This window comes from Nylanderia fulva, unplaced genomic scaffold (assembly GCF_048542155.1).
Source record: "Nylanderia fulva isolate GAGA-0341 unplaced genomic scaffold, ASM4854215v1 Scaffold13, whole genome shotgun sequence".
Classification (NCBI taxonomy): Eukaryota; Metazoa; Arthropoda; class Insecta; order Hymenoptera; family Formicidae; genus Nylanderia; species Nylanderia fulva.
Window position 1 is genome coordinate 5,900,965 of NW_028189518.1, and position 26,100 is coordinate 5,927,064.

General features: G+C 30.8%; 4 protein-coding genes across 14 annotated transcripts in view; 2 read left to right on the forward strand and 2 right to left on the reverse strand.

Moving 5' to 3' along the window:
• The window catches only part of Piezo (piezo type mechanosensitive ion channel component), a 28,468-nt gene extending 19,382 nt beyond the window's left edge, over window positions 1-9,086 (forward strand). For 8 of the 10 annotated variants that reach the window (XM_085479865.1, XM_085479872.1, XM_085479866.1 and 5 more), the window contains 17 exons: window positions 288-575; window positions 681-757; window positions 1,522-1,599; window positions 2,543-2,623; window positions 3,441-3,717; window positions 3,795-3,955; window positions 4,035-4,172; window positions 4,260-4,409; window positions 4,614-4,761; window positions 4,880-5,094; window positions 5,177-5,335; window positions 5,406-5,532; window positions 5,770-6,176; window positions 6,423-6,700; window positions 6,805-7,048; window positions 7,244-7,471; window positions 7,722-9,086. In XM_085479865.1, coding sequence (XP_085335991.1) covers window positions 288-575; window positions 681-757; window positions 1,522-1,599; window positions 2,543-2,623; window positions 3,441-3,717; window positions 3,795-3,955; window positions 4,035-4,172; window positions 4,260-4,409; window positions 4,614-4,761; window positions 4,880-5,094; window positions 5,177-5,335; window positions 5,406-5,532; window positions 5,770-6,176; window positions 6,423-6,700; window positions 6,805-7,048; window positions 7,244-7,471; window positions 7,722-7,833 — 3,168 coding nt within the window. In that variant the 3' untranslated portion in view covers window positions 7,834-9,086. The remainder of the gene's footprint in view (window positions 1-287; window positions 576-680; window positions 758-1,521; window positions 1,600-2,542; window positions 2,624-3,440; window positions 3,718-3,794; window positions 3,956-4,034; window positions 4,173-4,259; window positions 4,410-4,613; window positions 4,762-4,879; window positions 5,095-5,176; window positions 5,336-5,405; window positions 5,533-5,769; window positions 6,177-6,422; window positions 6,701-6,804; window positions 7,049-7,243; window positions 7,472-7,721) is intronic. The other 2 variants (XM_085479868.1, XM_085479871.1) reach the window with 2 other exon arrangements.
• Window positions 9,087-9,598: 512 nt separating this feature from the next.
• Window positions 9,599-11,803, reverse strand: LOC114944826 (uncharacterized). Of its 2 annotated transcripts, none has more exons than XM_029320878.2 (2): window positions 11,267-11,803; window positions 9,599-11,001 (listed from the first exon to the last, which is right to left on the reverse strand). In XM_029320878.2, exon 2 carries the CDS (start codon window positions 10,935-10,937, stop codon window positions 9,915-9,917), a length of 1,023 nt encoding a protein of 340 aa, XP_029176711.1. In that variant the 5' UTR covers window positions 10,938-11,001; window positions 11,267-11,803; the 3' UTR covers window positions 9,599-9,914. The 2 variants fall into 2 exon arrangements, with proteins under 2 accessions (XP_029176711.1, XP_029176712.1); XM_029320879.2 differs by having other exon boundaries at window positions 11,189-11,803.
• Window positions 11,371-13,522, forward strand: LOC114944825 (venom serine carboxypeptidase). Its single transcript, XM_029320877.2, has 2 exons — window positions 11,371-11,901; window positions 12,202-13,522. The coding sequence occupies exons 1-2, from the start codon at window positions 11,614-11,616 to the stop codon at window positions 13,318-13,320; spliced, it is 1,407 nt and encodes a 468-aa protein (XP_029176710.2). The 5' UTR covers window positions 11,371-11,613; the 3' UTR covers window positions 13,321-13,522.
• Window positions 13,523-13,815: 293 nt separating this feature from the next.
• Window positions 13,816-15,295, reverse strand: Ppt2 (palmitoyl-protein thioesterase 2). Its single transcript, XM_029320863.2, has 4 exons — window positions 14,934-15,295; window positions 14,579-14,828; window positions 14,387-14,505; window positions 13,816-14,278 (listed from the first exon to the last, which is right to left on the reverse strand). Exons 1-4 carry the CDS (start codon window positions 15,084-15,086, stop codon window positions 13,925-13,927), a joined length of 876 nt encoding a protein of 291 aa, XP_029176696.1. The 5' UTR covers window positions 15,087-15,295; the 3' UTR covers window positions 13,816-13,924.
• Window positions 15,296-26,100: the final 10,805 nt, after the last annotated feature.

A 26,100-nucleotide genomic window follows, 5' to 3' on the forward strand; every position in this document is an offset into this window, starting at 1 on the left:
AATCTTGATTATGATTAAAAACTGTCGATATTAAAAGTATATAATTATACAAATATTTAAATTGAAAATTATAGAATAAAAAGTGTTACAGCTCACAAAAATTAACAAATAAAATTGTTAATACATTTTTATAAGAATGTAATAATTATTCAATTAATACATCGTTCAATATATTTTATAGGCACTTTTGCATTTTTCTCGACAGATTTAATTATTTTCAAGTTTACAATTAATTTAAGCACTGTAATATTTTTTGATATATAAAATTTATTGTTAAAATTAATTAGGGTCCCGATCGAACTAGTCTCACTTCGGTAGAAATGAAAACAGACAAAGAAGCTACAGACTCGGATAAAACACCGGAATCTTCGGACGAAGAAGAAGATAAATCAGAAGACGAAACAGATGACAAAGAAAAGGAAGATCAGAAGAAAACTTCGTTCTTCACATATTTCAAGTTTCTTATAGTGATGATCAACAGTACTCTAACATCGATGACGAAATATCTAAATCGATTCTCCTACGATTACAGATATATCCGCAAAGTTTTAGCAAGAGAGAAAAAAACTCTAAAGGTATGAAATTATTATTAAAAGAAAAATATATTAATTTGCACAAATAAAATAGCAGCTAGCAGGAATTAGTATTTTTAATAATTGATGATTATATTATGTATTTAGGCGAAACCAGATTTTAGAATGGGAACACGATTAGGAATCAATCAAATGTGGCAGCCAATACCTCTAATACAAGAACGGTAAGTTTCATATATATTATATCAAATAGTATCAAATTATAGAATTAAGTTGCATTTATAGTCGTTTATTATATAATTAAGAAACTGTAAATATATATATCCATTATCATTAACTCCATAAAAATTTTAGTGTCCACTAAAAAATTATCCTTCTGCTACTTAGGAAAATTGATATATTACTTATTGTTTATAATTATGAAATTCTGGTTTCATAAATAGAGACTATTAATTAATCTCACACTGTGCTCTTCCGGCTTTTCAAACGCCAGCTTGTAAATAGTTGCGTAAATTATTTATAATTTATATAGCTGCTGTTTGCATATGTTTGTTTAAATAGATACAAGTATATTTTTATAAGACGCTAATTTCCTGTAAATATATTATGCAATATAACACTTTGATTTTCTTATATTTATTTTATATATCTTTTTAATACTTTACCGCATATATATTTATAATCTAAATTAAGTAATTAAGAATATTTTTATTTATAATTATAACAATAAATTGTTTTAATAAATAATAAAAAACTGCGGTAAAGAATTAACTTGTAGCTCTTTAATGTTGCAACGCATACTTTAAAATATTAGTTGGCGTTAAAATTTGTAGTTAATTCATGCTTCCCTGATGTCCCATTAGAGCATAAATTAATAAAAAGTCTTAAACCCGGTATTTAAAGAAGTTGTAAGTATACAAAGTAGTTTTAGCGATTTCAGAATTTTAAAAAAAGTAGATGCTAGTAGTAAGTGTGCTCGCTGTAACAGATTGACTACAAATGGGAATACGGAGGAATCATTTGATCCTGGCGAAGGTCCCAGTCAACCGCGCTCACAAGATAAAAAGTAAGGGTTTTTATGTTGCTGTAAAATGCTTTAAATTAAATTATAGTTTATAATGCCTATGACTAATTGTAAGCTGATCTTTTTGGCTAAAGTAATACTAACTCCATTTAAAGTTTTATCTTTATAGTAATTTCAAATAGAGTAACTAACTTTTGACAACTACAATTAATTTGCATTTTAATCTTATCTGTGCATGCTTGGTTATGCAAAAATATGATCATGCATATTATGAAAATATGATGAATCGTCTATTCCTCGCATGATTATGTATGTACATTTGCATTTTTGCTTTCTAAATTTTGTTTGAATTTTACTAAAAAGTTCAAAAAATCTTATATATTATATTCTCTTATATATATTAAATTATTTCGTGAATTATTATTTTATTTTTAAAGAATGGTTTATAAACCGATATTAAACAAAATTAAAAAAAAATATACGAATTTAAAAAATAGTATGTATGTTATGAATTTGATTATCAAATTCGAATATTAATATATGATCTATATTAATCCGCGACTAAAAGATTCGTGCTCTATTGAAAATTATAAAAAATCACAAAATTCGAGATCGATAATGTTTCTTCTAACTTGACAGCATATAATATATAGCTATTATGCAATATCAAAAATATAAGAAGCGATTTATAGATGATGAATCGAATTAGTCGCTATAAGAATCTTGTTCTTATATTCCAATAACAAAACGAATAACATAACAAATGCAAATCAAATTCTTTGATTAAATATTCTGATGTTATATTTATATATTGATTTATTTTAATCTGTTCTTTTATTATTAGAATTTCTTTATCATCATTTTTTCTCTATCATTGTGTATGATTGATAATGTAGTAATTTTTGGATCTTAATTAGAATTTTTTGTGTTCGAAATACACACGTACGAAGTAAACGTAGAAAGAGCATGGTGTTGTTTGTGTCAGGAAGGAGAGCTCGCTAGCAGTGCCGCATATCCGAATTCTGGCGCCGAGTTTGGAGCGAGGATTGGACATGTCCTCCTCCAGGTACCGAAAGTGTGTCGTGAAATCCAGGCACCTCGATATGTGCTCGGCCTTTTTATTATTTTAAACGCACTATTTGCACGCCTGTCCTTGCATGCGATACATCAGTGAAAATCCTTTTATCTATTTTCCTATCACCTATTTTGCGTGCCTATTTTCGTGACAAATTCTTAAAAAAGATAAAATAAAATAAAATAAAATCACTGTGCAATGAGAATAATGTAATGAGCAAGAAAACTGTCTTAAGATAAATGATCTATGTATTCCTTTAACTATTATGCACAGTGACAGAAACAAATAATGTTCACTGCGGGTGAACGCCTTAATATTTCTGATGTCTTTAACTCTATTTCCACAGGGATAGTTTCTGAGCTTTAAATGTGCTTTTGATATCGAGTTCTCACAGAAGAAAGATGCGAATATTTTAGTTTATATATTGTTTAATTTTAACATTTGAAAATATGTTTATGTATTATATAAAATACAAAAAAAAATACTTCCCTAAATTTCGTTTTATATGTATAACATGTTTTAATTTAAATTAAAATTTTATATTTATATTTTTTATCTTTTATTAAAGGTTTCTATATTTTAAATAATTTATTTGTATGTTACGCCCTTATAGAAATATAGTAAGTCCAATTAATCACTTATTTCGAGAACTTAAATTACTGATATATAGTAATTTAAGTGATAAATTTCTATAAGGGCGCAAGATCCATACTTCATATAACATCATCTTTCTTCTATGGATTCTTTATGTTAAATAAATTATTTAGTATTACAAAATATAACTGACTGAACAATTTTATGTATGCAGCACACTTTTCGCGCAAGATTTAGCAGCCCAACAAGACGAAGAAATTAAAGAACTCTCAGAAGTGGATCAACCTCCCATCGTACAACTGGCAGCATCTATCTGGTTTGGAATCCTGGCTCATTCTAGTTTACTCTGTTACTTCATGGTATTTCTTCATCAAATTAAGAACGCATCTGTACTGTCGACACCACTCCCGCTTATGGTGTTTTTGTGGGGTTCTTTAACAATTCCGCGACCCTCTAAGACTTTCTGGGTAACATTGATTGCATACGTCGAGGTGAGAAATACATTTGATAATTTATTTCTAAATAATAAACTTATTTTTAATATAATCAAAAATATAAAAATTTTCAGGCTATTGTCATAATAAAATGTATTTTTCAATTGGAATTGATTTCTTCACCACGAGTCCCACCAAGTAATCCATTATACGTGCCGAGAATTATGGGAATTTTAAAGAGACCTAATTATGCTCTTTGGGATTTATTACTGCTTCTTATGTTATTCTTTCATAGGTATATATGTAAAAAGATATGCTTAACAACTTATATAAAAATATTTCATAAAATATAATGTCATGTAATTGATTTATAGATTTATGTTAAAATCTTTGGGCCAATGGACTTCATCTTTAAAACAACGGAAAGTTATACCTTCTCAATTAACTGTAACGTCAAACTTACCTTCTTCAGACAAAGAACCAGAAGAATCTGGCTCAAAGAAAGAAACCGAGTACGTATAACAATTAGTACTAAAAATATTTTAATTTCACGATATGTGAATTTTTAATTATTATATACTTACCTTAATGTGTTGTAGTTCTCATGCAGAGACACTTCAAGAGCAATCTTCGAACTATGCAACGGACACACACGATAGTCCACCGACAACAGACGATAACCAGAGGATCATGGTGCAAGAAGAAGTGCATCCTCACGGTGAATCTTTTTCTAAAACAATGGATGTAACGTAAGTAATAATTAATATATAATCTTATATAAGCACACATATTATATGTATATATATATATATAAATTTGTGAAAATTTATATATATTTACTTCTGACATCTTATATTTACGCAATAGATTAAATAGAAATAATATTTTAAGAAACTTTATCTTCAGGTTGTTCTTTGTCTCATTAAATTAAATTATCTCTTTTAATTTGACAGCGTTACTAAATATGCCGGACCAATAAAAAATTTCTTCGAGATAATTATCAATCCGGCAGGCAAAGAGAAAACAAATGTTTACGCTTATATGTTTCTTTGCGATTTTTTCAATTTCCTTTTACTCATCTTCGGATTCTCTGCATTTGGAGTAAGTATATTGAGTTGCAAAATTTGTAGTTATTTATATTTATAATAATATTTGTAAAAGCTATTTATATAAATAATAATAGGTATTATATGTATAAGATTATGTTCTCCAATTTTAGACTCAACAAGGCGATGGTGGAGTGACGGCTTATTTTCAGGAAAATCGAGTTCCTATGCCTTTTCTATTAATGTTGCTATTGCAATTTGCCCTAATTGTCATCGATAGAGCCCTTTTTCTCAGAAAATATATTGTAGGAAAATTAATTTTCCAATATTGCTTAGTATTTGGTGTTCATCTCTGGATGTTTTTCATTTTACCGAGCGTAACAGAAAGGTGAAATTATAATTTTATATTAATATATAATATCTTCTCTAAATATATTTATATTATGTATAACATATTATAATAATTGCAGACAATTCAATGATAATGTTGCACCGCAAATTTGGTACATGGTAAAATGCTTCTATCTTTTATTAGCAGCGTATCAATTACGACAAGGTTACCCAACTCGAATACTGGGTAACTTTCTATGCAAAAAATACAGCATTATAAATTACGTCTTATTCAAAGGGTCGGTAAAATATTTATTACAAAAATGTATATAAAAATTATTTTTATATTGACCTAGAATTATCCTGCAGATTTATGTTGGTTCCATTTCTTTTTGAACTTCGCGCAGTCATGGATTGGATCTGGACTGATACATCTATGACCATAATGGATTGGTTTAAGATGGAAGATATTTTTGCTAGTATTTATCAAATCAAAGTAAGTTCTATATAAGAATGTTATTATAATATATAATATTAGATATTTGTATAAAAAGTACTACTTCTTCAATCTTAATTTAAATATTTAATTATATTAAAATTTTTGTATATTTTTATGTAAAAAGTACGTAATTAATTAATATTTTTTCTCAGCATATGGAAAAAGACTAAATTATGTCAATATTTTGCAAATATGTATAAAAATTGTATCTAATATTTTCTATAAAATATATAGTGCATGCGAGGAGTCGAGTCAGATTTTCCTCAGCCACGTGGAGAAAAGAAAAAGCAAATGAGCAAGTATTTAGTAGGCGGAAGTGCTCTTTTCCTCATAATCGGATTAATTTGGTTCCCACTACTCTTATTTGCGCTTGGTAGTACAGTTGGCATGTCGAATTTACCTTACGATGTGTCTATGAAAATACGTATCGGTCCATATGAGCCCATCTATTCCATGTCGGCGCAAGGCAGCTCTATCATCGAATACACAGAAGAACAATATAAAACTCTTACAAATATAAATTCGACGGACAGATCGGCAGTCACTTTCTTCGAAAATTATATTTATTCTGATGTAGCTGCAGTGAGATTCAGCACTTTCTCGAAAAAACTGTGGAGTATCTCTCCACCCGACAAAGACAGGTTTGTTCTATTGAGAAAAAGATCATAAATGTTTAAAATCTATAAAATAATTAATTAAAAATTTAGAAATATTGTTAAAAACGTCAAATTGAGCAATGGAAAATTAGAAATATTTATATATACTTTTCTTGAAAAAATTATAATGTTAAATAATGTTGAGAGATAAAATCTCACGTGTTATTACTTTTCGATGTAAAAACATTTAAAATATATTTAGCATATATATCATTGTAATTTTTTTCTCAGATTGAAAACAGAATTAGCTTCTAATACTACGACAGTGATTGTACATGTGGAATGGACAGTTTCAAGAAAAACGGACGCCAAGGATGCTACTGGAGTCACTACGACAATTCGTAATGTAAAACTGCAGCCTTTAGATCCTGCAAGACAAACATTGGTGGATATACTAAATGAAGATCCTAATGCAATAAATGCAACAATATTATTCCAAAGCGCTTTTCCAAAATTTCTCAAAGTCACCGCTAGAAGCACTAACGTTGTTTCACAATTAATGCGTTTACGTAAGCATAATTGGGTGTTTAATTAGACGATCATATAACATTAAAAGTTACTTGAAGATTAATATTAAGAAAAATAAAATTATTAATTATTTATATGCTTCTAGCGCAAAGAGATGAAAATGATGATGATGACAGCTATCTCTATAGAAATATTAGTCTTCAATTATCGACAGACAAAGATTGTTGCGCTCATCAACAATGGTGGATGATTCATGAGACATGCACCGACTATCTATACAATGTTACTTTGAACCAGGTGCCACTAAACGATTGTAATAAATACATAATGATGTTTCTATTCAACGACAAGGCTTTCCCCAAGGAATTAAGCTTTATAAGCGGCTTTGGGTAAGTTTAATAGTAAAAATAAAAATAGCCTTATATGTACATGCATATACATATATGTATATATAATATATGTATGTGTAATCTTAGGAAAATAATGAAAAAATAGGCTTATTATAATTAGTCATTATAATTTGTCATTGTCATTATTTAATAACATTTTGTATAATTGCAATCTAATAAATGTATAACACACAGGATCCTCGGATTATACACTACAGCAGTAATAGTCATAAGCCAAATGATGCGGAAAATCGTCAGTGATATGGCACCCAAGATCATGTTCGACGATTTACCCTATGTCGACAGAATCCTTCGTCTCTGTTTAGATATTTATTTGGTTCGCGAAAGTGGCGACTTATGCCTCGAAGAAGATCTGTTTGCCAAATTAATCTTCCTCTATAGATCGCCAGAAACACTCATCAGGTAAAATCATGATCTTATGTTTATTAATTTTAAATTTTACTGTAATATTAAATTTTGTGTATTATTATAATATTATTGCACTTTTTTATTTGTAAAAGTTATTTGTCAATTGTAAGATACGCATATATGTATAAAGCAATGACTCGACATAACTAATAATTGATTAATTTGATGATCGATTAATCGACTTACTAAACACTTTATTTTTAACTATAACTAAGAATACAATTGCAAAAAATAAATTTATTAGATGGACAAGACCACCTGAAGAAGGGGAGCGAACTGATAATGAAGATCAAGAGGAAGAAGAAGAGGGACAAGAAGTAGAAAGAAGACAAGCAGCACCATCCCATCGCAATTGAATTGTCAGAAAAACAGATTCTTAAATAATTAATCTTTCGCAAATAGATCTTTCTGCAAAATGGATTTTTTTGTAAAATAATTATAAGCAAGACAACAAAAAGTTATCGTGAGGGCTATTTCCAGAAATTGCATTATTAAAAAATACAAACAAATAGACGCACACTTTCTGTTTAAGATTGCCAAAAAATTAGATATTAAAAGATACATAAATTTGCATTATTTTATAATAAATTTGTTGTTCGCGCATGCTAGCATTTTGTTTTTCATATAGCTTTCAATTTTGTTTCATGAATATTCTTTGTTAGAAAATCACTAACAATAAGTCTCTCGGAAATGAAATTTGAAAAAAGCTCAATTACTAGATGTTGCTAGAAAATCAACTATATTCGACCAAAGTTTTGTGAGCCTGACATTCTGCAAAAATGTCGCATTATCTGTTAAAAAAATATATAAAGAATTAATACATCTAGAAAAAAGAGAGAAAGGGAGAAAGATATCTCATTGTAATAATTTAGAGTACCTTCTAATTATAAATAATGTTATAGAACATATTTTCAAGTAACATATATTACGCACATATTTTCAAACTTGAAAAAAAAAACAAACAATTTTATCTAAAAAAGAATTCAGGAATTTAATTATATAGAGCCTATTTGTTATAAAACAAAAAGTAATAAAGTGATTATTCTTATTTCACAAAAGTATATATCAAAATAATTATATATTGGATGTAGCTACATGTATGAAAAAAATGCATAAAAATATAATTATTTAGCATTTAAGTAATTTAAGTGCTTAAAATATATCCGATCGGAAATAAGTATAACTTAGTTATAAAGATTAAAGAAAAAAATATATATTTGATCATTAATAAATAAGTATAAAAATAATTCATTAATTATAAAAGTCAATTTCTATTATGCATAAAAATTTTCTTTTTTGAAAAGTTTATGCAAAATGTTAACACTGATATCATTGATACAGAAAATGATATCAATGATATAGAGAAATAAATAAATTCTTAAAAATAAATGTAATTGAAAAAACAGAGAGTGCAATTGTCTTAAAATGCTTACGTCGCCAAAGTTTAATATGTATCATGTTTTTAGATTATAATTTAAAGGTATTAAAAAAAAGTTATGATGAGATAATCACAAATTAATGATATTAATGGCATTTCAGTTTTTTATACATTTTTTTCATTATAAATGCATATCGTCATGCAGTTTGGATAATTTTGAAATTTACATTTTAAATATTTAAATGAGAAATGTATTGCAAAAAATGTTTGTACATATATACATATATATGAAAATATATTTATTGTGATGTAAAAAAAATCCTCTAAGACATTATTTTCAACTATTTACTTGTATATACATAGATAAATATTTTTTAAAGATCAGAAACTATTAGTTTTTAATATATCAAATATCTTTAGCTGTTCTATAATTAGTAAATTTAAAATATATCGATTAATTATTTCATCAACAATTAATATAAAAATAAAAGTATTACAAATTAAATAATTTATTATAGAAAACATGAAAATTAAAGATATCAAAAATGCAAATTTTTATAAGCAAATATATAAATTTATTTATTACATTGTTTCATTATAAAAGGCACATCAGAGTCTTGTATTTTTCTTAAAATAATACGGATATATGTAATATCTAACATTATATAATAATTAATATCTAACATTATATCTTATATCTATTTTTTTAATAAAAAATAAGTTATTTTAACGATGATTTAATCAAAATTATGTTTTAATAAGAGTGTAAAGATTCTATTATATTTTACCACATTATGTAGTGTATTAATACTTAAATGGCAGAATGCTATTATTTTTATGCATTATTTTGTATTAGAGAGACATGGAAATATCATAGTTATAAATATTAGATTAAAAATCTTTTTTTTAGTAGATCTTACAAATACTTTTCTTAGCTGACAATACAAAAGCTTATCAATACAAAATATGATTTTTAAAATAATAAGCAATTAAAATGCAATTGGCACTTTGTGCATAATAAAAAAAATGAATATTTTATTTTCTTGCAACCATTTGATGTTATGATTGTGTTAATTCATGGCACTTCAATTTTAAGACAGTGTTTTCTTGTTTTAAAAATTCAAATTCTTCTAATTTATTCTGCAGACTTTCATTTTGCACCCGCAAAGCAATCAATTCTTGCTGTAACCGCTCATTCTCCTCAATCAAGGCTTTCATTCTAGCAGAATCTTTACTGGGATGCATTTCTTTGACCAGATCATCTGTCTGATTCAAGAGATTTTTTATCAAGGCAGCTTGGGTGTTTATATGTAGGTCCTGCATAGCACGTAGAATCTTTGTACTTTCTTGCTTAGTATACGTACTTATTAATTCTTTAATAGCTGTAAGCAAACCAACTGGATCTTGATCTTGTATTTTAAAAGTCGATTTCTTCGATTTATCAAGCAACTTTCCTTTCTCTTTAATCAAATGAAAACCAACCTCTCTGGAAGAAGGATCTGAAGGACGATTATTCTCTTTACTGGAAGTATCACAAGAATTGGAAGAATCAGAAGAACGTCTATTCTCCTTACTAGAAGTATTTAAGGAATGAATAGTTTCCTTGTGTGATCCGGAACGCCGAACACGATCTTTATTCGCAATTTTATTTTCAGGTACCTTATGATATCTTGTATCTTGCAATTTTATTTTGTGTTCTCCGCTAATGCTCTGGCTAGGTTCAATTTTTATTTTTATATCTGCAGATTTCCCTTTATTATCTACAATCTTCTCAATTTTCTCTTCTTTTATATTCACAGAAAGCTTTTTTATATTTTGATCAGCTTGTTTTTTAGAGATTTTTGAAGAATCTTTACTGATTATAGTCTTCATATTAGATGTAGTTGAACCTGTTATAGAATATTTCTTCTCTGGTTGCGTAATATTATCTTTCTCATCTTGCTCTGAGAATTCAAGTAACGGAGATGAAGTAGCATGCCTGGTAGTTACATGACGATCCACTTGTTCCTCAGTTGTCTTCTTTGATTGTTTTAGTGTAGAGCCATTCCAGATCTCTAGCTCTTCCAAGAAAGAATCATTCATTTTGAATATTTATATGGCTGTGTGCAAATACTTGATTTGATATAGAATAAATGTACCACAGCAACTGTAAAAATATACACATAAAATATTAATAATGCATTTTTTGACGCCTAACAGATAGAAAATTTTCTTTTTTTTTTTTACATAATTTAACATATTAATACTTAAAAAAAAATATCTTGCTATTATAAAAACAATATGAGTAAAACATATTTAAAAAAAAAACTTAATAAATTGTTAGTGTTACAAACCTAAATAAATATTTATAAATTTATAAATGCCGTAAATAATTAAAAAAAATAAATATGTACAGCAATTCTCGTACTAACTTTGTTTTAATTCTTAACACGTCCTTGGAGCGTGAAAGTGAAAGAAAGCATGAAATAAGTTCATAAGAAAACGTTGCGGTTAGGTTGTTTGATCAGCTGATCGATATAGTCAGATGTCAGATACAGCGGAGAGAGTGGTAAACAAAACAAAGAGCCTACGATTATTGGCTCGATTGAACATACACACGCCTAAAGCGAATAAAAAAAATAAATGGTCATGCTGAATACGCATGATATAAAGCTTGATATAAATAAATCATTGGCGATAAAATCAGAATTCGGCGCATTTACCGATCTCGCAGTTCGCAACGCGAGGAAGTGAAATTAATCGCGATTCAGCCAGCAACATGAACGGTGTCTTCGTTCTGAGCTTATTGTGCCTCGTATTACCGTACGAAAGTACAGGATTTTTGAACGTATATCCAAAACTGAAGGAATTTAGCCTCACTGATGGAGAGGATGCAGGCACACCGCTTTTCCTGACTCCTTTGATAGAAAATGGAAAAATCGAAGAAGCACGAACAATGGCTAACGTCCAACATAAAGAGATGGGTGATGTTAGCAGTTACTCTGGTTATTTCACAGTTAATAAAAAGTACAATTCCAATCTTTTCTTCTGGTTCTTCCCAGCTACGGTGAGCATTTTAAAGTAATCGTTCTATATAAATAGTTTAGCTGTTGTAAAAGATTTTTGAAACAGCTGGTTGCACATAATAAATGCCTCTTGCCATGCAAATTTTATACATTTGATACAATCTTTATAAGCATTTTCTGCAATTATCCTACTACAGTCTTATTATCTAATTATGTGTAAAATAATTTTTAAAATTTTACAAATTATAATATATGTATATGTATATTGTTTTATGATATAAATTAAAATGATTTATAAATTAAGATTAAAATTACTTAGAAATAATTTTGATATATTACAGCATAATCCAAAGACTGCACCAGTAATATTATGGCTACAAGGTGGACCAGGTGCAACTTCAATGTTCGGTCTTTTTATGGAAAATGGCCCATTCAGTGTAACTGCTAATAAAACTTTACAAATGCGGAAATACTCATGGACCTTGGCACATAATGTAATATACATTGATAATCCAGTTGGTACAGGCTACAGTTTTACTGATAATGAGAAGGGATATGCCAGGAATGAAACAGACGTAGGAAGAGATCTTCATACTGCCCTGGTACAATTTTTCCTGTTATTCCCAGAATTACAAAATAATGATTTCTTTGTCACCGGTGAATCATATGGTGGGAAGTATGTGCCAGCAGTGTCTCATGCTATTAAAGATTATAATATCAAAGCAGAAACAAAAATAAATTTGAAAGGTCTAGCCATTGGTAATGGATTATGTGATCCAGAAAATCAATTGCTATATAGTGATTATTTGTATCAAATTGGGTTAATAGATCTAAATGGAAAGGCCATAATGCAAAAATATGAACAAAAAGCTCGCGAATTTATTAAAGAGAAACAATTTGTCAAGGCTTATGAGATTTTTGATTTACTCCTTAATGGTGATTTAACTAATGCTCCATCTTTATTTCACAATTTAACTGGTTTTGATTATTATTACAACTATTTAACTACTAAAGACAACAATGATTCTAATTGGATGTCCGAGTGGATTCAGAGAGTCGATGTAAGATATGCTATACATGTAGGTAACAATACTTTTAACTACGAAGCCTCCAATGTTGAAGAGTATCTAAAAGAAGACGTTATGCAATCTATAATAGTTCTTTTAAAGGATCTTCTGAAACACTATAGAGTGCTTATCTATAATGGACAATTGGATATTATTGTGGCATATCCACTCACAGAGAACTATATACAAAAGATGGAATGGTCTGGAGCAGATAAATATGCGAAAGCACAGAGAAAATTCTGGATGGTCGGTAAAGAATTAGCAGGTTACACAAAAAATGTTGACAATTTAACAGAGGTTCTGGTACGAAATGCAGGCCACATGGTTCCTTATGATCAACCAAAATGGGCATTAGACCTAATTACCCGTTTCACTCATAATAAAAAATTTTAAATAATTACTTATAACATAAGAGATATGTGATATAGGTTGCAAATGTATATTTTATATATATATATATATCTAGACATTTAATATATAAATATAAGACAATGTATCACAATAATATGTAAAATGCTCTAAAAAGCTTAAGTCACAGTAAAAAATGAACACAATAGATTTATAATAGAAATTAATAAATTTATTTAAAAAATTATGTGTAAAGAATTTTCTTATCATACAGATTATATATATAACTTAAAATATTTTATATACAGAGATCCATAATATAGATTCTATTTCTTGAAATAATTTGATTCCTTATAGCACAGTTTACAATTCCTGATAAAAATTTACATTCTTGTTATATACAATTAAAATTATCTATATATAAGATATAAAATAATCTCAGTATTATAGATATGCATGTTCATGTTTTGTGTCCTTTCTTTTTTAATTTATATGAATGTATTAATATAAAATGTGAGAAAAAAATAGTCATGATAAAAATAAAGTTATAATTTCTTATTATGTAATAATATACATATAAATTCTTTGGATTTTCTATTATAATATATTTGGCAAATTTCAATTCTATTTCATCTACATTGAATTAAATTTAATCTAAATATGGTAATAAATAATGATCTACTATTGAGATATTTTTATGCCATTCAGCATGGGGAATTCCTGGCACAGTAATGAGTTCTAATTTTTTCTGTTTATCTAATGTTTTCAAACCAATTGTATCATTTTTATAAATAGATCTCTCACGCATTTCTATCACAGTGCTGTTATTATCATAGTATCCAAAATGGCTACTTTGCCAAGGAGTGATAACTCCATCATCTGGTCCTCCAATAAGTATCATACGTTTTAATTTAATTAGACCTGTTTTGTAATCAGAATTATTGTAAGTATTTATTTCGTCATTCACATATGGCAAGAACCTGCTATATTTAAGATATAGTTTCTGAAAAAACAAAAAATCGATTATAACATATTACAATATATGAAATATAGATAAGTTATATTCATACATTATATTAAGATATATTATATTAAGATAAGTAATATTTACTTGATGGTGAGGATCATTCCAGTAATTTCCAACACTAGTATGTTGCCCAATTCGTGAATAAAAAAGTTCATAAGCAGTTTCACAAACTAGATCTGGAAAAATCAAACGCAGGAAACGTGCTGGAAATAAGATTTCATAATTGTAGTAAAATTTCTGTTTTCTCCTCTTTTAGGACATCATAATTTTACATACTTCCATATTGCCCTGCCTGTGGCGAACTTAGAGAAATAAAATTTCTCACATTATGCATGGGAAATCTTTGTAATATTGCTCTAGCTAGTAAACCACCCTGACTGTAACCTATTAAATTGATTCCTTCAGGAAATGCAGCACCGATAGAAAGCACATCCATACCAATCTCGTCTACCTGTTGCCACATTGGTTCCAGGCTGCTCCAGCCTGCAAACCTGGGAGTATTATAAACTGGAGTCCCAGGGTGCATCTGTAAAAATATATTGTTATAATCATACAAAATCATTGTGTTATATTTATGCACTAAAATAATATATTGAGATGTCCGCTTTTATTCTATTATTAGTTAGCTTACCTCTTGAATTCTATTACTGATTAGATCCATGGTATCACTTCCCGTAAGGACTCCATGAATGATGACTACGGCGTGATATGATTGTGCTTCATTGTACGATAATAAAGAGATTAAAAATAAGTAAATATGTATCACAGAATTTGTACTTGTCATTATTTCTTGCACTACTTTTGACACTGACTCCTAATCTGAGATCAGCTGTTTACAACTGCACAATATATATCCGAGCTGAACACTTTGTGTATCCAAAATGAGACAGATACATAATTAAATGCTTGAGATAAAAAGAGAGGGAAAGCGAAATGCAAAGTCTAAAGAAAGGAATAACATATTTCACAATACATTTCGTGAAGCGCTACATTGCGAAAATAAAATAAGATATATCTTCAAATCACACCGATAAGAATGTAATTCAGCATTATCGACAAATGGTTCAAATTTCTCTGTTAAATTTATATTTTTCTTCTGTAAACATTCTCTGTGAGCTAATATATATATATATATACATATATGTTTTAAATCTACAAAAACATGTAACAGAGAGAGAAGCCTAAGAATAATTGGTGTTTTTCGTAAAAAATATATGTGTAGGAAATTTATCAAACTTTGTTAGGTATCACCATCTGCATCCATTTCAGAAACTATTTAGAATTACATGGCTAAATCAATTTTTTTGATTCTGCCGATAAAATTATACTCTGTTTCGGTGCATATCCATACTATACATTCGTAATTTATAAGAATCACGAAAATATACGTTCTTCCCGTGATTTAATTTTATATTAGTCGTGATTTTTTAAATTTTAATCATGGATATTAATATATTATTTTTGGAATAGACTTTTATGAGAGAAAATAGAAAGAAGTTAAATATTTTTATCCATGGGATAAAAAAACATTAAGTTTATCGAATACGATATATTCGCGGTCAATAGGCCAATATTTATATAGGCGTATATTTTTCTATCGATCACTTTTCATTAATAAATTCGACTCACATTTCGAATATTCTTCTCCAGATTCCTCGCCGGTTATTTTTCCTGTAGGATCCTTATTGTGTCGGGAACGGTCCTCGTAGCAGCTTCGAAACACATACTTGCACTCGCGTTGTTTTCTTTCGTTCGCGACGCGATTTTTACGAGAATTACTAACCTGGTTTGTCGCGTAACGACACAAAAGTACGAGCGAAAACGCGCAATCGCCTACTTCGAATACGATCGACAACGTCGAAAAACTCCGGAGATTTTCGCGTCGAAGGCGCTCCGTAATTTTCGCGATTCGCCCTCGTAAATTCGCGCGCGCAAACTTTCGGCGGCTCGAGCCGGAGCTGTGACGTCATGCGGTTTCGAGGGAACGAACGAGATTCGCGCCGACGAGATCGATTTCGCGCGCGCGATTGCGATTACGATATATATCGATAGCAGTCGATAAACGCGCGACGCGATTAGATTCATACGATAATTAACGACGTAAAGACACTAATTAATATTTACGTACGTGTACTTTCGCGAATATTTCACTGAATATTTAACAACGAAGAAATTACGGAGAGAGCGTGCAAATGTTGATTCTAAACAACTTGAAAATGCACTAAATAGCAGCATTCTAGATTGTATTCGAAAATATATTCACTTAAGGTGAAACGCTCGATTGACCAATCAGGGCAGAGAGATTCTCGGTCTCCGATTGGTCGATCAAATTTTGCATTTTGGTGAATATATTTTCGTACACAATCTATAACAGAATGCTGCTATCTAGTATACTTTCGAGTTATTGTTTGTATTAACATTCGCGCGCTTTTCGCGAGTTCTTCATCGTTGAATATTCAGTGCAAAATAAAACGTAGTGAAATGTAGTGTCTAAATCCAAAAACGCGAGTGCAAGTGTTCCAAAGCTTCTTCTAATATACGAGGACAGTTCCTGGTGCAGAGGTTGGCTTCCTGGAGGAAAAACAGCGTGTCGGCCAGGAATCTGGAGTACACCGAGAAGAATAAGAATAGTCGAAATTGTGAGTCGAATTATTTTGTTTCATTTTTTAATAAAACGACAGGAAAGTATACATCTAAGTATTGACCGAAAATCGTGTCAAGATAAACTCATCAATATAATATGTTTACAATATTGTGCAATTTCGTGCATTGAATACGAATATGTAAATTAAAATCTAGCCTCTCTACGAGATGAGGAGAGGGAACCTATCGTAATATTTTTCCTATTTAACCTTCAGTATTACCTAAATTAGATATATAAAATGCAAGAAATTATTTATTTGTTTAAATCTACTTTAAATATTTACGAAAATATTAAATACAAACAGCAGTCACATTTGAATTTATATGTTAAATATATATAATTTAACAATATAATAAACTAATTTATAAAATAATGTATAATATATACATGTGTATACATTATTTGTGGCATTTTTGTAATTAATTTTAATTTTCTGATTTTTAATTTTAATTTTTTTACAAATAAATTTTATTTAAAAATTTTTAATATTTTAATTTCAATTTTTTATAATTTATGAAATAAAAATCCAAAGATTTAATTGTCTATATGTATAATTAAATTTATAATTAGTTGGCTCTTTTTAAAAATAGTTTTCAACAAAAGAAAAAATTATAATTAAAACAAAATTATTTCTTGCGTTTCAATATCTTAATAGTAATTCAAGTAATTTTACAATTAGCTGTTCTATTTGCTACCTCAACCAGGCAACATGCAATTACTTAAATACTTGTAATGTACCCTAATTGTGATTTACAGCATCCCAATTACATATTATTATACATGCATAAAATAAAAAATGCGAAAAATATCTCTCGAAGGTATGTATATCTTAATTTTGATATCTAATATTGTCAGTATATTGGTTACATATAAGTTTATTCTATTTTTCGGGTCAATATTAGATCTATTCCTTTATTGTTCTTAACTATATTTTGACTCGATTTTAAGACAAAGATCAAAAAAGGAAAAACTTCTTATACTGCTGGCTGATTATTGTCACTAGCAGATAAACACAAAGATTTTAATTGTGCACGTTACAATGAAATTGACAAATTTGTTCGATGTGCGCATTGTTTATATTACGAAAAATACACGCCATTGTTTATTCAAATATCAATTAAAAAATTTTTTGTGTGTTTTTTTGATCAAAATATACTGAAAATGTAGAAAAATTTATCAAAAATTTTTGCATCAAAAATTAATTGTTCATCTAATAAAAAAAAAAGCTTCGATTATTAATGTCTTGTAAATATTCAGAATTATAAATATATAAACTATACAGAGAGAGAATTTTCTCTTAGAGTTTATGCTGAAAATCATGGTAATTGTGAGTCAATATGGTATTGGAAAAATTTTATAAGTTTTTCTAATTAATATTTACCACGATAAAAATATTAATATTCTAATAATAATCACAATAAGATATAAAATAAATGTGATTAATTGTACTATGTACATAGTAAATGTTACTATGTACATATATATTAATATTTTTTATTGTGATAAATATTAATTAAAAAAACTCTTATAAAATACTTTCAATACTATTTTGTCCCATGATTACCCTGATTTTCAAGGTAAAATCTAAGAGAAAATTCTCTTCGTGTATAATATAAATATAAAATTATAATATTTGAAAAACACGGTAAATTTATGACATTCTGTGGAATATCGATAATCAAAATAAAAGTATCATAATTAATTAAGCATCGGCGCAGCGTAATCGCGCGCCTCATGCAAATGCATTATAATAAATAAAAAATAGCTACCTATTTTTCACTCCTCGCACTTTTGCATGCGACAATTCATTTATAAATTTTAAACATAGATAATAACTTTATATTTATAATTTAGGTGGTATAATAAAATTTCACAGAAATACAACATAAAAAACGACATCAAAAATCGACATCAAAAATCGAGTAATATACGAGATCGAATCTTCAATTCATTCTCTCGTGCATACGATGATTCGTGCATCTCGATTTTATTTATTAAAATAAAGAATCCAAATATCATCATATACATATGACATGTATATGATATGTATATGTGATTAAAATCTCTTTGATTATAAGATTAATTTTATCTTTAATTGATTAATTTGGAACTGATTGTCGAGCAATTTAATAAAAAAAAATATTAATTCTTGAAAGAAAATTACTTTCACGTTATAACTTAATGTTTTAATATTAAATACCTACGCGAAGTAAAATATTCTTTTTATCTCGATTTGTGCAATTCATTATTACTCAGGAAAAAATATGCTATTTTATTTATATTCGAATAATTAATTCCGTCACGAAAAATAAATTTCGTCACAAGAAATGTATATATATATATATATAATGTAAACAGAAAAATTCAATGTTGTAACTGCAGCATGGAGAAGGGTAAGTACAAGAAAAAAATTAAATAAAAGTTACGTAAAACGAAGTCTGAGTAGGACCTTTCTTCTCGTCTCGAAATTGTAATATCCACTTGCGTAGCTTTCTTGTTTTGGCTTTAATACGAGAGTTAGAAAAACATTTAAATATGTATTACTCTAAAACGCAAACAATCGCGATTTGTACAATTATCATTACTCCCCATTAGAGTTTTTTTTAGCAAAACTCATAATTAAAAAAAAATTATGAAGTCAATAAAATATATATTGTATACAATTATAAGTTCAGAGATAGAACGTTTTGTTCATTCATAATTTATGAATGTATCGACATGCATCAAATAGCAATTTATGAAAATGTCGAAAAATAAATTTACTTACATTAATTCTATGAAATATTTAAAATTTAAAAAAATGGCGATTCTTAATGAGACTTAAGTGTCGCATAAGTTTGTTTCTAACTTCCCTGCAAACGTGCTACTCTGCATGCATAAATTTTATTACATTATAATTGCTACAATAATTGTTAAATATAATCTGCTTAAAAATTATTTAAATATTAAGAATTGCAATTGTTAAACTTGGTATATTATGCGTTAATATCCGATTAAATCATTATATCGTAAAAGCTATATATTGCATTGACTCCTCAAATTAATGAGATCTTTCCATAGAAAGCACATATAAATAGAAATAGAAAAAATTCCATAAATATGAGATCAATGATCCTGTAGTTAAAGCGATGGTCGGTGACGATGGATTTTGGGGATGCGTGAAAGGAAGGGTGCTGACTGCCTAAGGAATCCAATTGCATCACGAAATGCTGCGTTGCAGAATATAGTAGGTCGCCACCCTAATCCTTACGGGGCTGTTGTATGCTAGGTGGCGGGGCACGTGGTATTTCCCGAGCTCGCTTTAGCCATACATCACCGTACTCTGACATCGCCTCCACTCTTCACCCCCAACCGGTTAGACGAAACTCACGCCCTGTCGTGGCAACGGTTGCCGGGTGCATTGTTTCGACCAGCGTCATTCATGATTATCACGGCTTTAATCCTTGAAGGAACAACTCTTCCGCTGTTTGCGCCGTAATTCAAGAGAGCATTGATATACTCCTGGGAACCGGATATTATTGCTATTTATTTCTGGTTGCACTAAAGTTCAACTAAGTTATTTAATAAAGCTTTATATAATCAGTAATTTTTCATTTTTTAATATGAATATTCTAATATATTTTAAATTAAATATAATGCATTGAAAATTATCATAAATTATTGCTGGTGTAAATATATCATAATTAATTCTAATTATAATGTTTTAATGTGCATGTAATAAAATGTAGACTTTTCTTTGGATTACGCGCGACAAACATATAAATTTTTGGATAATTTTGATGGGTTGCGCAGTCACCGCGATTATATGGAAGACTACTTTCTTGTAGAAAAGATGTCAGTAACCCCAATCGAGTGACCCACTCGAAATTCAGAGGGTGTTTTCGGCGATCAACGCGTCATCGGAATGAAGTAATTTACGAGAGTGACAGCGGAAATACTTGATACTTAAGGACAAAATTAGAGCTGTCGTCTCCTGCTACATCACGTCTAGACTATTTTGATGATAGAGGTGTTGCGTCTCTAATCGATTTTATTAAATTCTACGAATAATTCCTTGGCGTTTCAACAACGAGATTTTTATCCAATTGATCAGAATTAATCCGATTTCGATTCTCATTATTGATATAGTGCTGATGGGGGTGCGATGAGTTAAACATATATATGATTTATATATCTCCTTTGATAAATGCAAGTTATAAAAATGAATCTAAACACCTAAAACATCAATTCAGTAGGATATGTTTGATACACTATTCAAATCATGAGATAATATTTTGATAAAGATATAGCGCATAATTTTCTCTCTCTCTCTCTCTCTCTCTCTCTCTCTTTCTCTTATAATGGCTTATTTTTTACGGCCGTCTATATGTCTATAAATAGCAGACGCTGGTTTAATTGATTGTCGTAAGAAGCTGAAAAATATAGCACAGTAAGACGCGGTAAGCGAAAACGTCATGGACGTTGCAATTTACAACGAGGACTGTTATGGATGATTGCGAGGCAGGAGTCGTCTCTGGGAGGTCAAAGGACGAAGATTCCTTCATCCACTTCCTGCGGTATGATACTCGGTGGTGGTTGCGCGCCTCAGTTAACACTCGGCGGGCTGAAATAGCGAGCCAGCCGACCGCGAATATCCTTGATTAAACGCAAAAAAGCCCGGAGACCTACCGCTCGCCTTGCGCCCCGGTCGGTGGCTGCGTTTTTTCGCCACCCTCCACCATCACGACAGTCGGGCTTGAGCACGGAATTGGATTGGCCGTCTTTTCTCTCGCTCGTATCCCACCCCTAGCTACGCTTCTCTCTCTTCTCTCTCTTACTCTCTTCCAGCTCGACGGAAGAAACACCAGCGGTTTCAGGACACTTGGGGGACTCGATTAGAGCAGCTTGCGACAGCTAGAAGTACCTGGGCACGCGCGTCCGCACTCGTCCCTTCACGTAAATTGTTGTATACTGTCCAAAGTAATCTCTCGCGATAAGAGATACACTAGCTCGTTTGAGGATCTTATGTCGTTGAATGTGTGTATCTTTAATTAACTACTTCCGCACTTCAATCAAATTTTGCTCCTTGTGCGTGATGCAGGGCTTTGAGGAAACGCTTGGAGATCTGCAAAATTAAATGAGCTTATTAGACATCATTCGACAGACTACTTTTTTCATATATTTCTGAAAAAATCTTAAAACTTTGTTTATTAACGATAAAAGATGTTATGTATATTTTATCTTAAGCAGTAACAATTTAAAGCTATTATAAATAATGCGACACAAATATACCCCTAAAGATTTTGTAATATCAAGAAATATTGATGGACTTTTCTTATTATTTTTTTATTGTTGTAATTTATAACAAAAGGCATATGCATGAGAGAATTTGTTCCAAAGTTCTATGAGCTCTGCGAAAGAAATTTATGTATGTTCAAATATGCACTTAGTATAATACAGTATACAGTTTTGTAAATTTAAATACGTACCGCACATGACGAATGAACAGAAGAGACGGTAATGTTCACAAAAATATTCAGGAACCGCGACGAGATGCCGCGCCCATGTGGCATTCTTTTTTCCGTTTTACTGGAAAAAGGAATGCGCAAACAATAGAGTAGTTTCCCTGACTTTTCCTTCACACAATACGAGATCTATATGTGGTATGTAAATTTTTCTAGCCAGTTTAAAAGTAATCCAGTGTTCCTTGTATTTTTATCTAGCCAGTTTTTTTTTATCTTTGATATAAATATATCTTACACAATATTTCACAATTATTAAATCCTTGCTAATTGTTATAAAATTGTTAAAGATAAATATATCTTTCAATAAATATTGTACAAACTTTTTTAAAAATAATAACATATACACAAAGAAAACAGTTATAAAAAATATAATAATTATTTTTTTTTTTTACGAAAAAGCGCGGTGCATAATAAAATATAAATAAAGGAAAAACAGCAAACAGTGAGCTCAGTTTTTAGCAGGAAAGCGCATCATAGCGCCATTGTCTGAGAATCGACTGGCGAACTCCCGCTTAAAGCCACCCTCCATCCCGTAAGTACAGAGAGACAGGAGAGAAGACGAAGTGGGTGGTGCGGTGTCGCAGAAACGGCCTGGAGATTAGCGTTAATTACAGAGTTGAGCTGTGCCGGGGTTGGGACAGGGCGCTAGGTATTTGTCACTCGGCACTGCTCTCCGACTCTCCCGCTTCTCGTTCTGAATATTAATAACCCCGTTCTCCGCCACCCCCTTATTCCCGCGACACCCGATGAATTGCGCGGCAGACAACGCTACTCATTATGCTGACTGCTTGATTTCATCATCCTCGACGGCACGAAAAATTAATCGCCGCGCTATCGAGATCAAGAATAAAGGATATCCCGTCGGGTATTAATGACGCCATTCGCCCGATGGCTGACGCGAACCATAAACAAGATACTTTGTTAATACGTTAACGACGGGCTTTTTTCAAGCTTTTGTCCGCGGGACAAAATTTTTTATATATAATTATATGTAAACATATATTTGAATGGAACATATATTTATATATATATGAAGAAATACTTACATATAAAAAATGTTTTCCCGGATTATCTTCGGGGATTGAATCGTATCGGCGATGCACAATTCCGCATATGAATAGTCATATAGGATGCACATCCTGAAAATGTAAATTAATACCTATTAACATAAATATATTTTCTTTAAGAATAAATTATAAACGCGCAAAATGCATTGCTGTGAAACTAGCGAATAATTGAAGAAAGTTACTAATCTTTTACATAGTTGTCGGAAAATTGGAGCTATTAAGGGTTGAAGCTACCAGCATATCGCGTCTCCCTTTTCCCTCTTCAAAATAACCGTTTTCCAAAAATTGAAGGGTCGCACTTTCGGGAACGGCGTTTCCTCCTTCCACGAACGATGTCGATCAATCGATATCGCTCATCCTCGTCCTTTCTGTGGTCGGTCCCTCGATGGCGGTCCCATTCCCGCGCAAAACGCTCAGATATTCAAAGTCGGGGAATAGTTTATTCATGGCCGGCTCCGAGAACTTAGAAAGATATTGGAAGCGCCCCGGGAGAGAGAGTAAAAGATGGAGAAAGATAGAGAGAGAGAGAGAGAGGGGGGGGAGGAGGGTTGAAACGGGTCGGAAGCGAGAAGGCTCGAGCGACGGAGGAAGAGGAGGCGATATTGGTCGGACGGAAGTGTCCCCTCGGGAAAACGGGAGGAGCGTCGTCTCGTCCCCGATCCGATAAAGCGAAAAAGGAACCCCCTGCGGCATCGCCGCCGCCACTCTCCTACGGCCACATGACCCACGTGACAGCGCGAGTCCGCCAATAAAATTCAAATAAACTCCGACCGTGCATACTAAATTATCACATCTTCCATTACCCGGCCGCGTGTCCATCCTAGAACGACTTTTTCCGGGATCCCCATTCGCACGCTTGCCGCGCGAAATTCCGATATGTATCCCTGACTTTCGAATGGGGACACCGAGGGGGACAGAGAACAAACCGTGGATTCTCTATGGTTTTCCATTTTTCGTTGCAGGTTTCCTTTTTTCATTCCTCAATTCTGCGAGAATAGCGCAATGCGGCATCGCATTCGCAAATGTGTGACTATCGGTTTAATTTCACTTCCGGCGCAGAAAAATTTACCGAGCTGGGGATGATATTCAGGAGTAGCTCGCGTTGATGTAACGCCTGCAATTTCTCAGAATCGATGTCACGACGTTGTAATCGTGTAAGTCATCTTCACGCTGGTAGTTTTCTTACTATAAAGCATGATACGTCTCTCGATCCTTGGAAGAGAAAGAGTCTCTTTTGAAAAATAGTACATCAGATCAGTAATGTGTTACTTTGAAAACAATATTGGTGATGAGTTTTTCCTTTAACAGTGGAAAAACTTTTATAAAAACTTGATTATATCGATAAAATGTCTTAAACTCTCACTAGTAACGTAATTCACTTCAAAAGAAAAAAAATATTAATTTTTTATCAACAAAAAATTATTTTTTTTATATATTTTTTTGCATAAAAAAAGACAGCTGCTCCGGACCGTTTATATTTAATTTTTCCAAGTAAACTATATATTTCTTCGAGGAATCGTTATTAGAGATTTTAGAACAACAACCATTATTCGTACATCGACTTAATAGTCATTATGATAAGAGCGTCATTAGTGGCGCCTTCGATCTTTGTTATAAGCGTGACTCGTTCACGAGGGTCCAGCAGTGATGGAAGGATGAGGAGGTCAGGTGGTCTTTCCCAGGAACGCCCCAGATTTCAACATTACTCAAGCAGGATCAACCTGCCAAGAAGGAGGCCATTGTTCGCTCTTACGCCTCGGGCTTTCCTTCCGCATCGACGATACGCCATCATACCTGGTTATCAAGATACATAGGGCTTTTTGTTGCCACTTTGCCTGAGCGTTAAATATGTAGAATATTTTTGGGAATGCAAAAACGATTCCGTGAAAATATAGATTTATCTCAATCGGTTCGAAAGAATGATGCGCTTTTATTAATGATCTGGCAGGAAATTGATATTTAAATTTTCTCCAACAATTTTTTGGGGAATAGCAATCTATAAAGGATTAACAACAAATGATATTTTTATCGTTTCACAACATTATATTTAAATAGTTAACCATCTCGTTTATATGAAAATATAATTAAATATGGAGAACGTTTTCGTAAAGAAAATTTAACAACGGTATTAATAAAATCAAGAATGTAAGAAATAACTGATCAAGCATATCTACCAATACAATCCGTTGTTGATAAACGAAGACTTTACATTTCTCGAAAAAGATTAATTACGAAACGAGTTAATCTCACTTTGATATACGTTTATTTTGTTTGTCGTCGCGATAATATGAAGATAGGTTAATATTTCGTAATGATCGATTTTAATGTATTTTTAGAATATACATGGATTAAAACGCAAAGGCAAGAGGAAAAGGGAATCATCTGAACAAAGTTTCTCCGGTAAAACAATTAGTAGTCTTAGCTGTTCTCTGCACCTCCCGTTAGCTTATCTACGCCCCGACTATTAGTATAATCGTTGAAGGCTACGACCCTTATCTACCCTCTCGAGCCGTTCGCTTTAATTCTTACCAAGTTAAGGCCATCCCCAACGATTTGCACCACTTTGCACTTTGTTCAGTACCA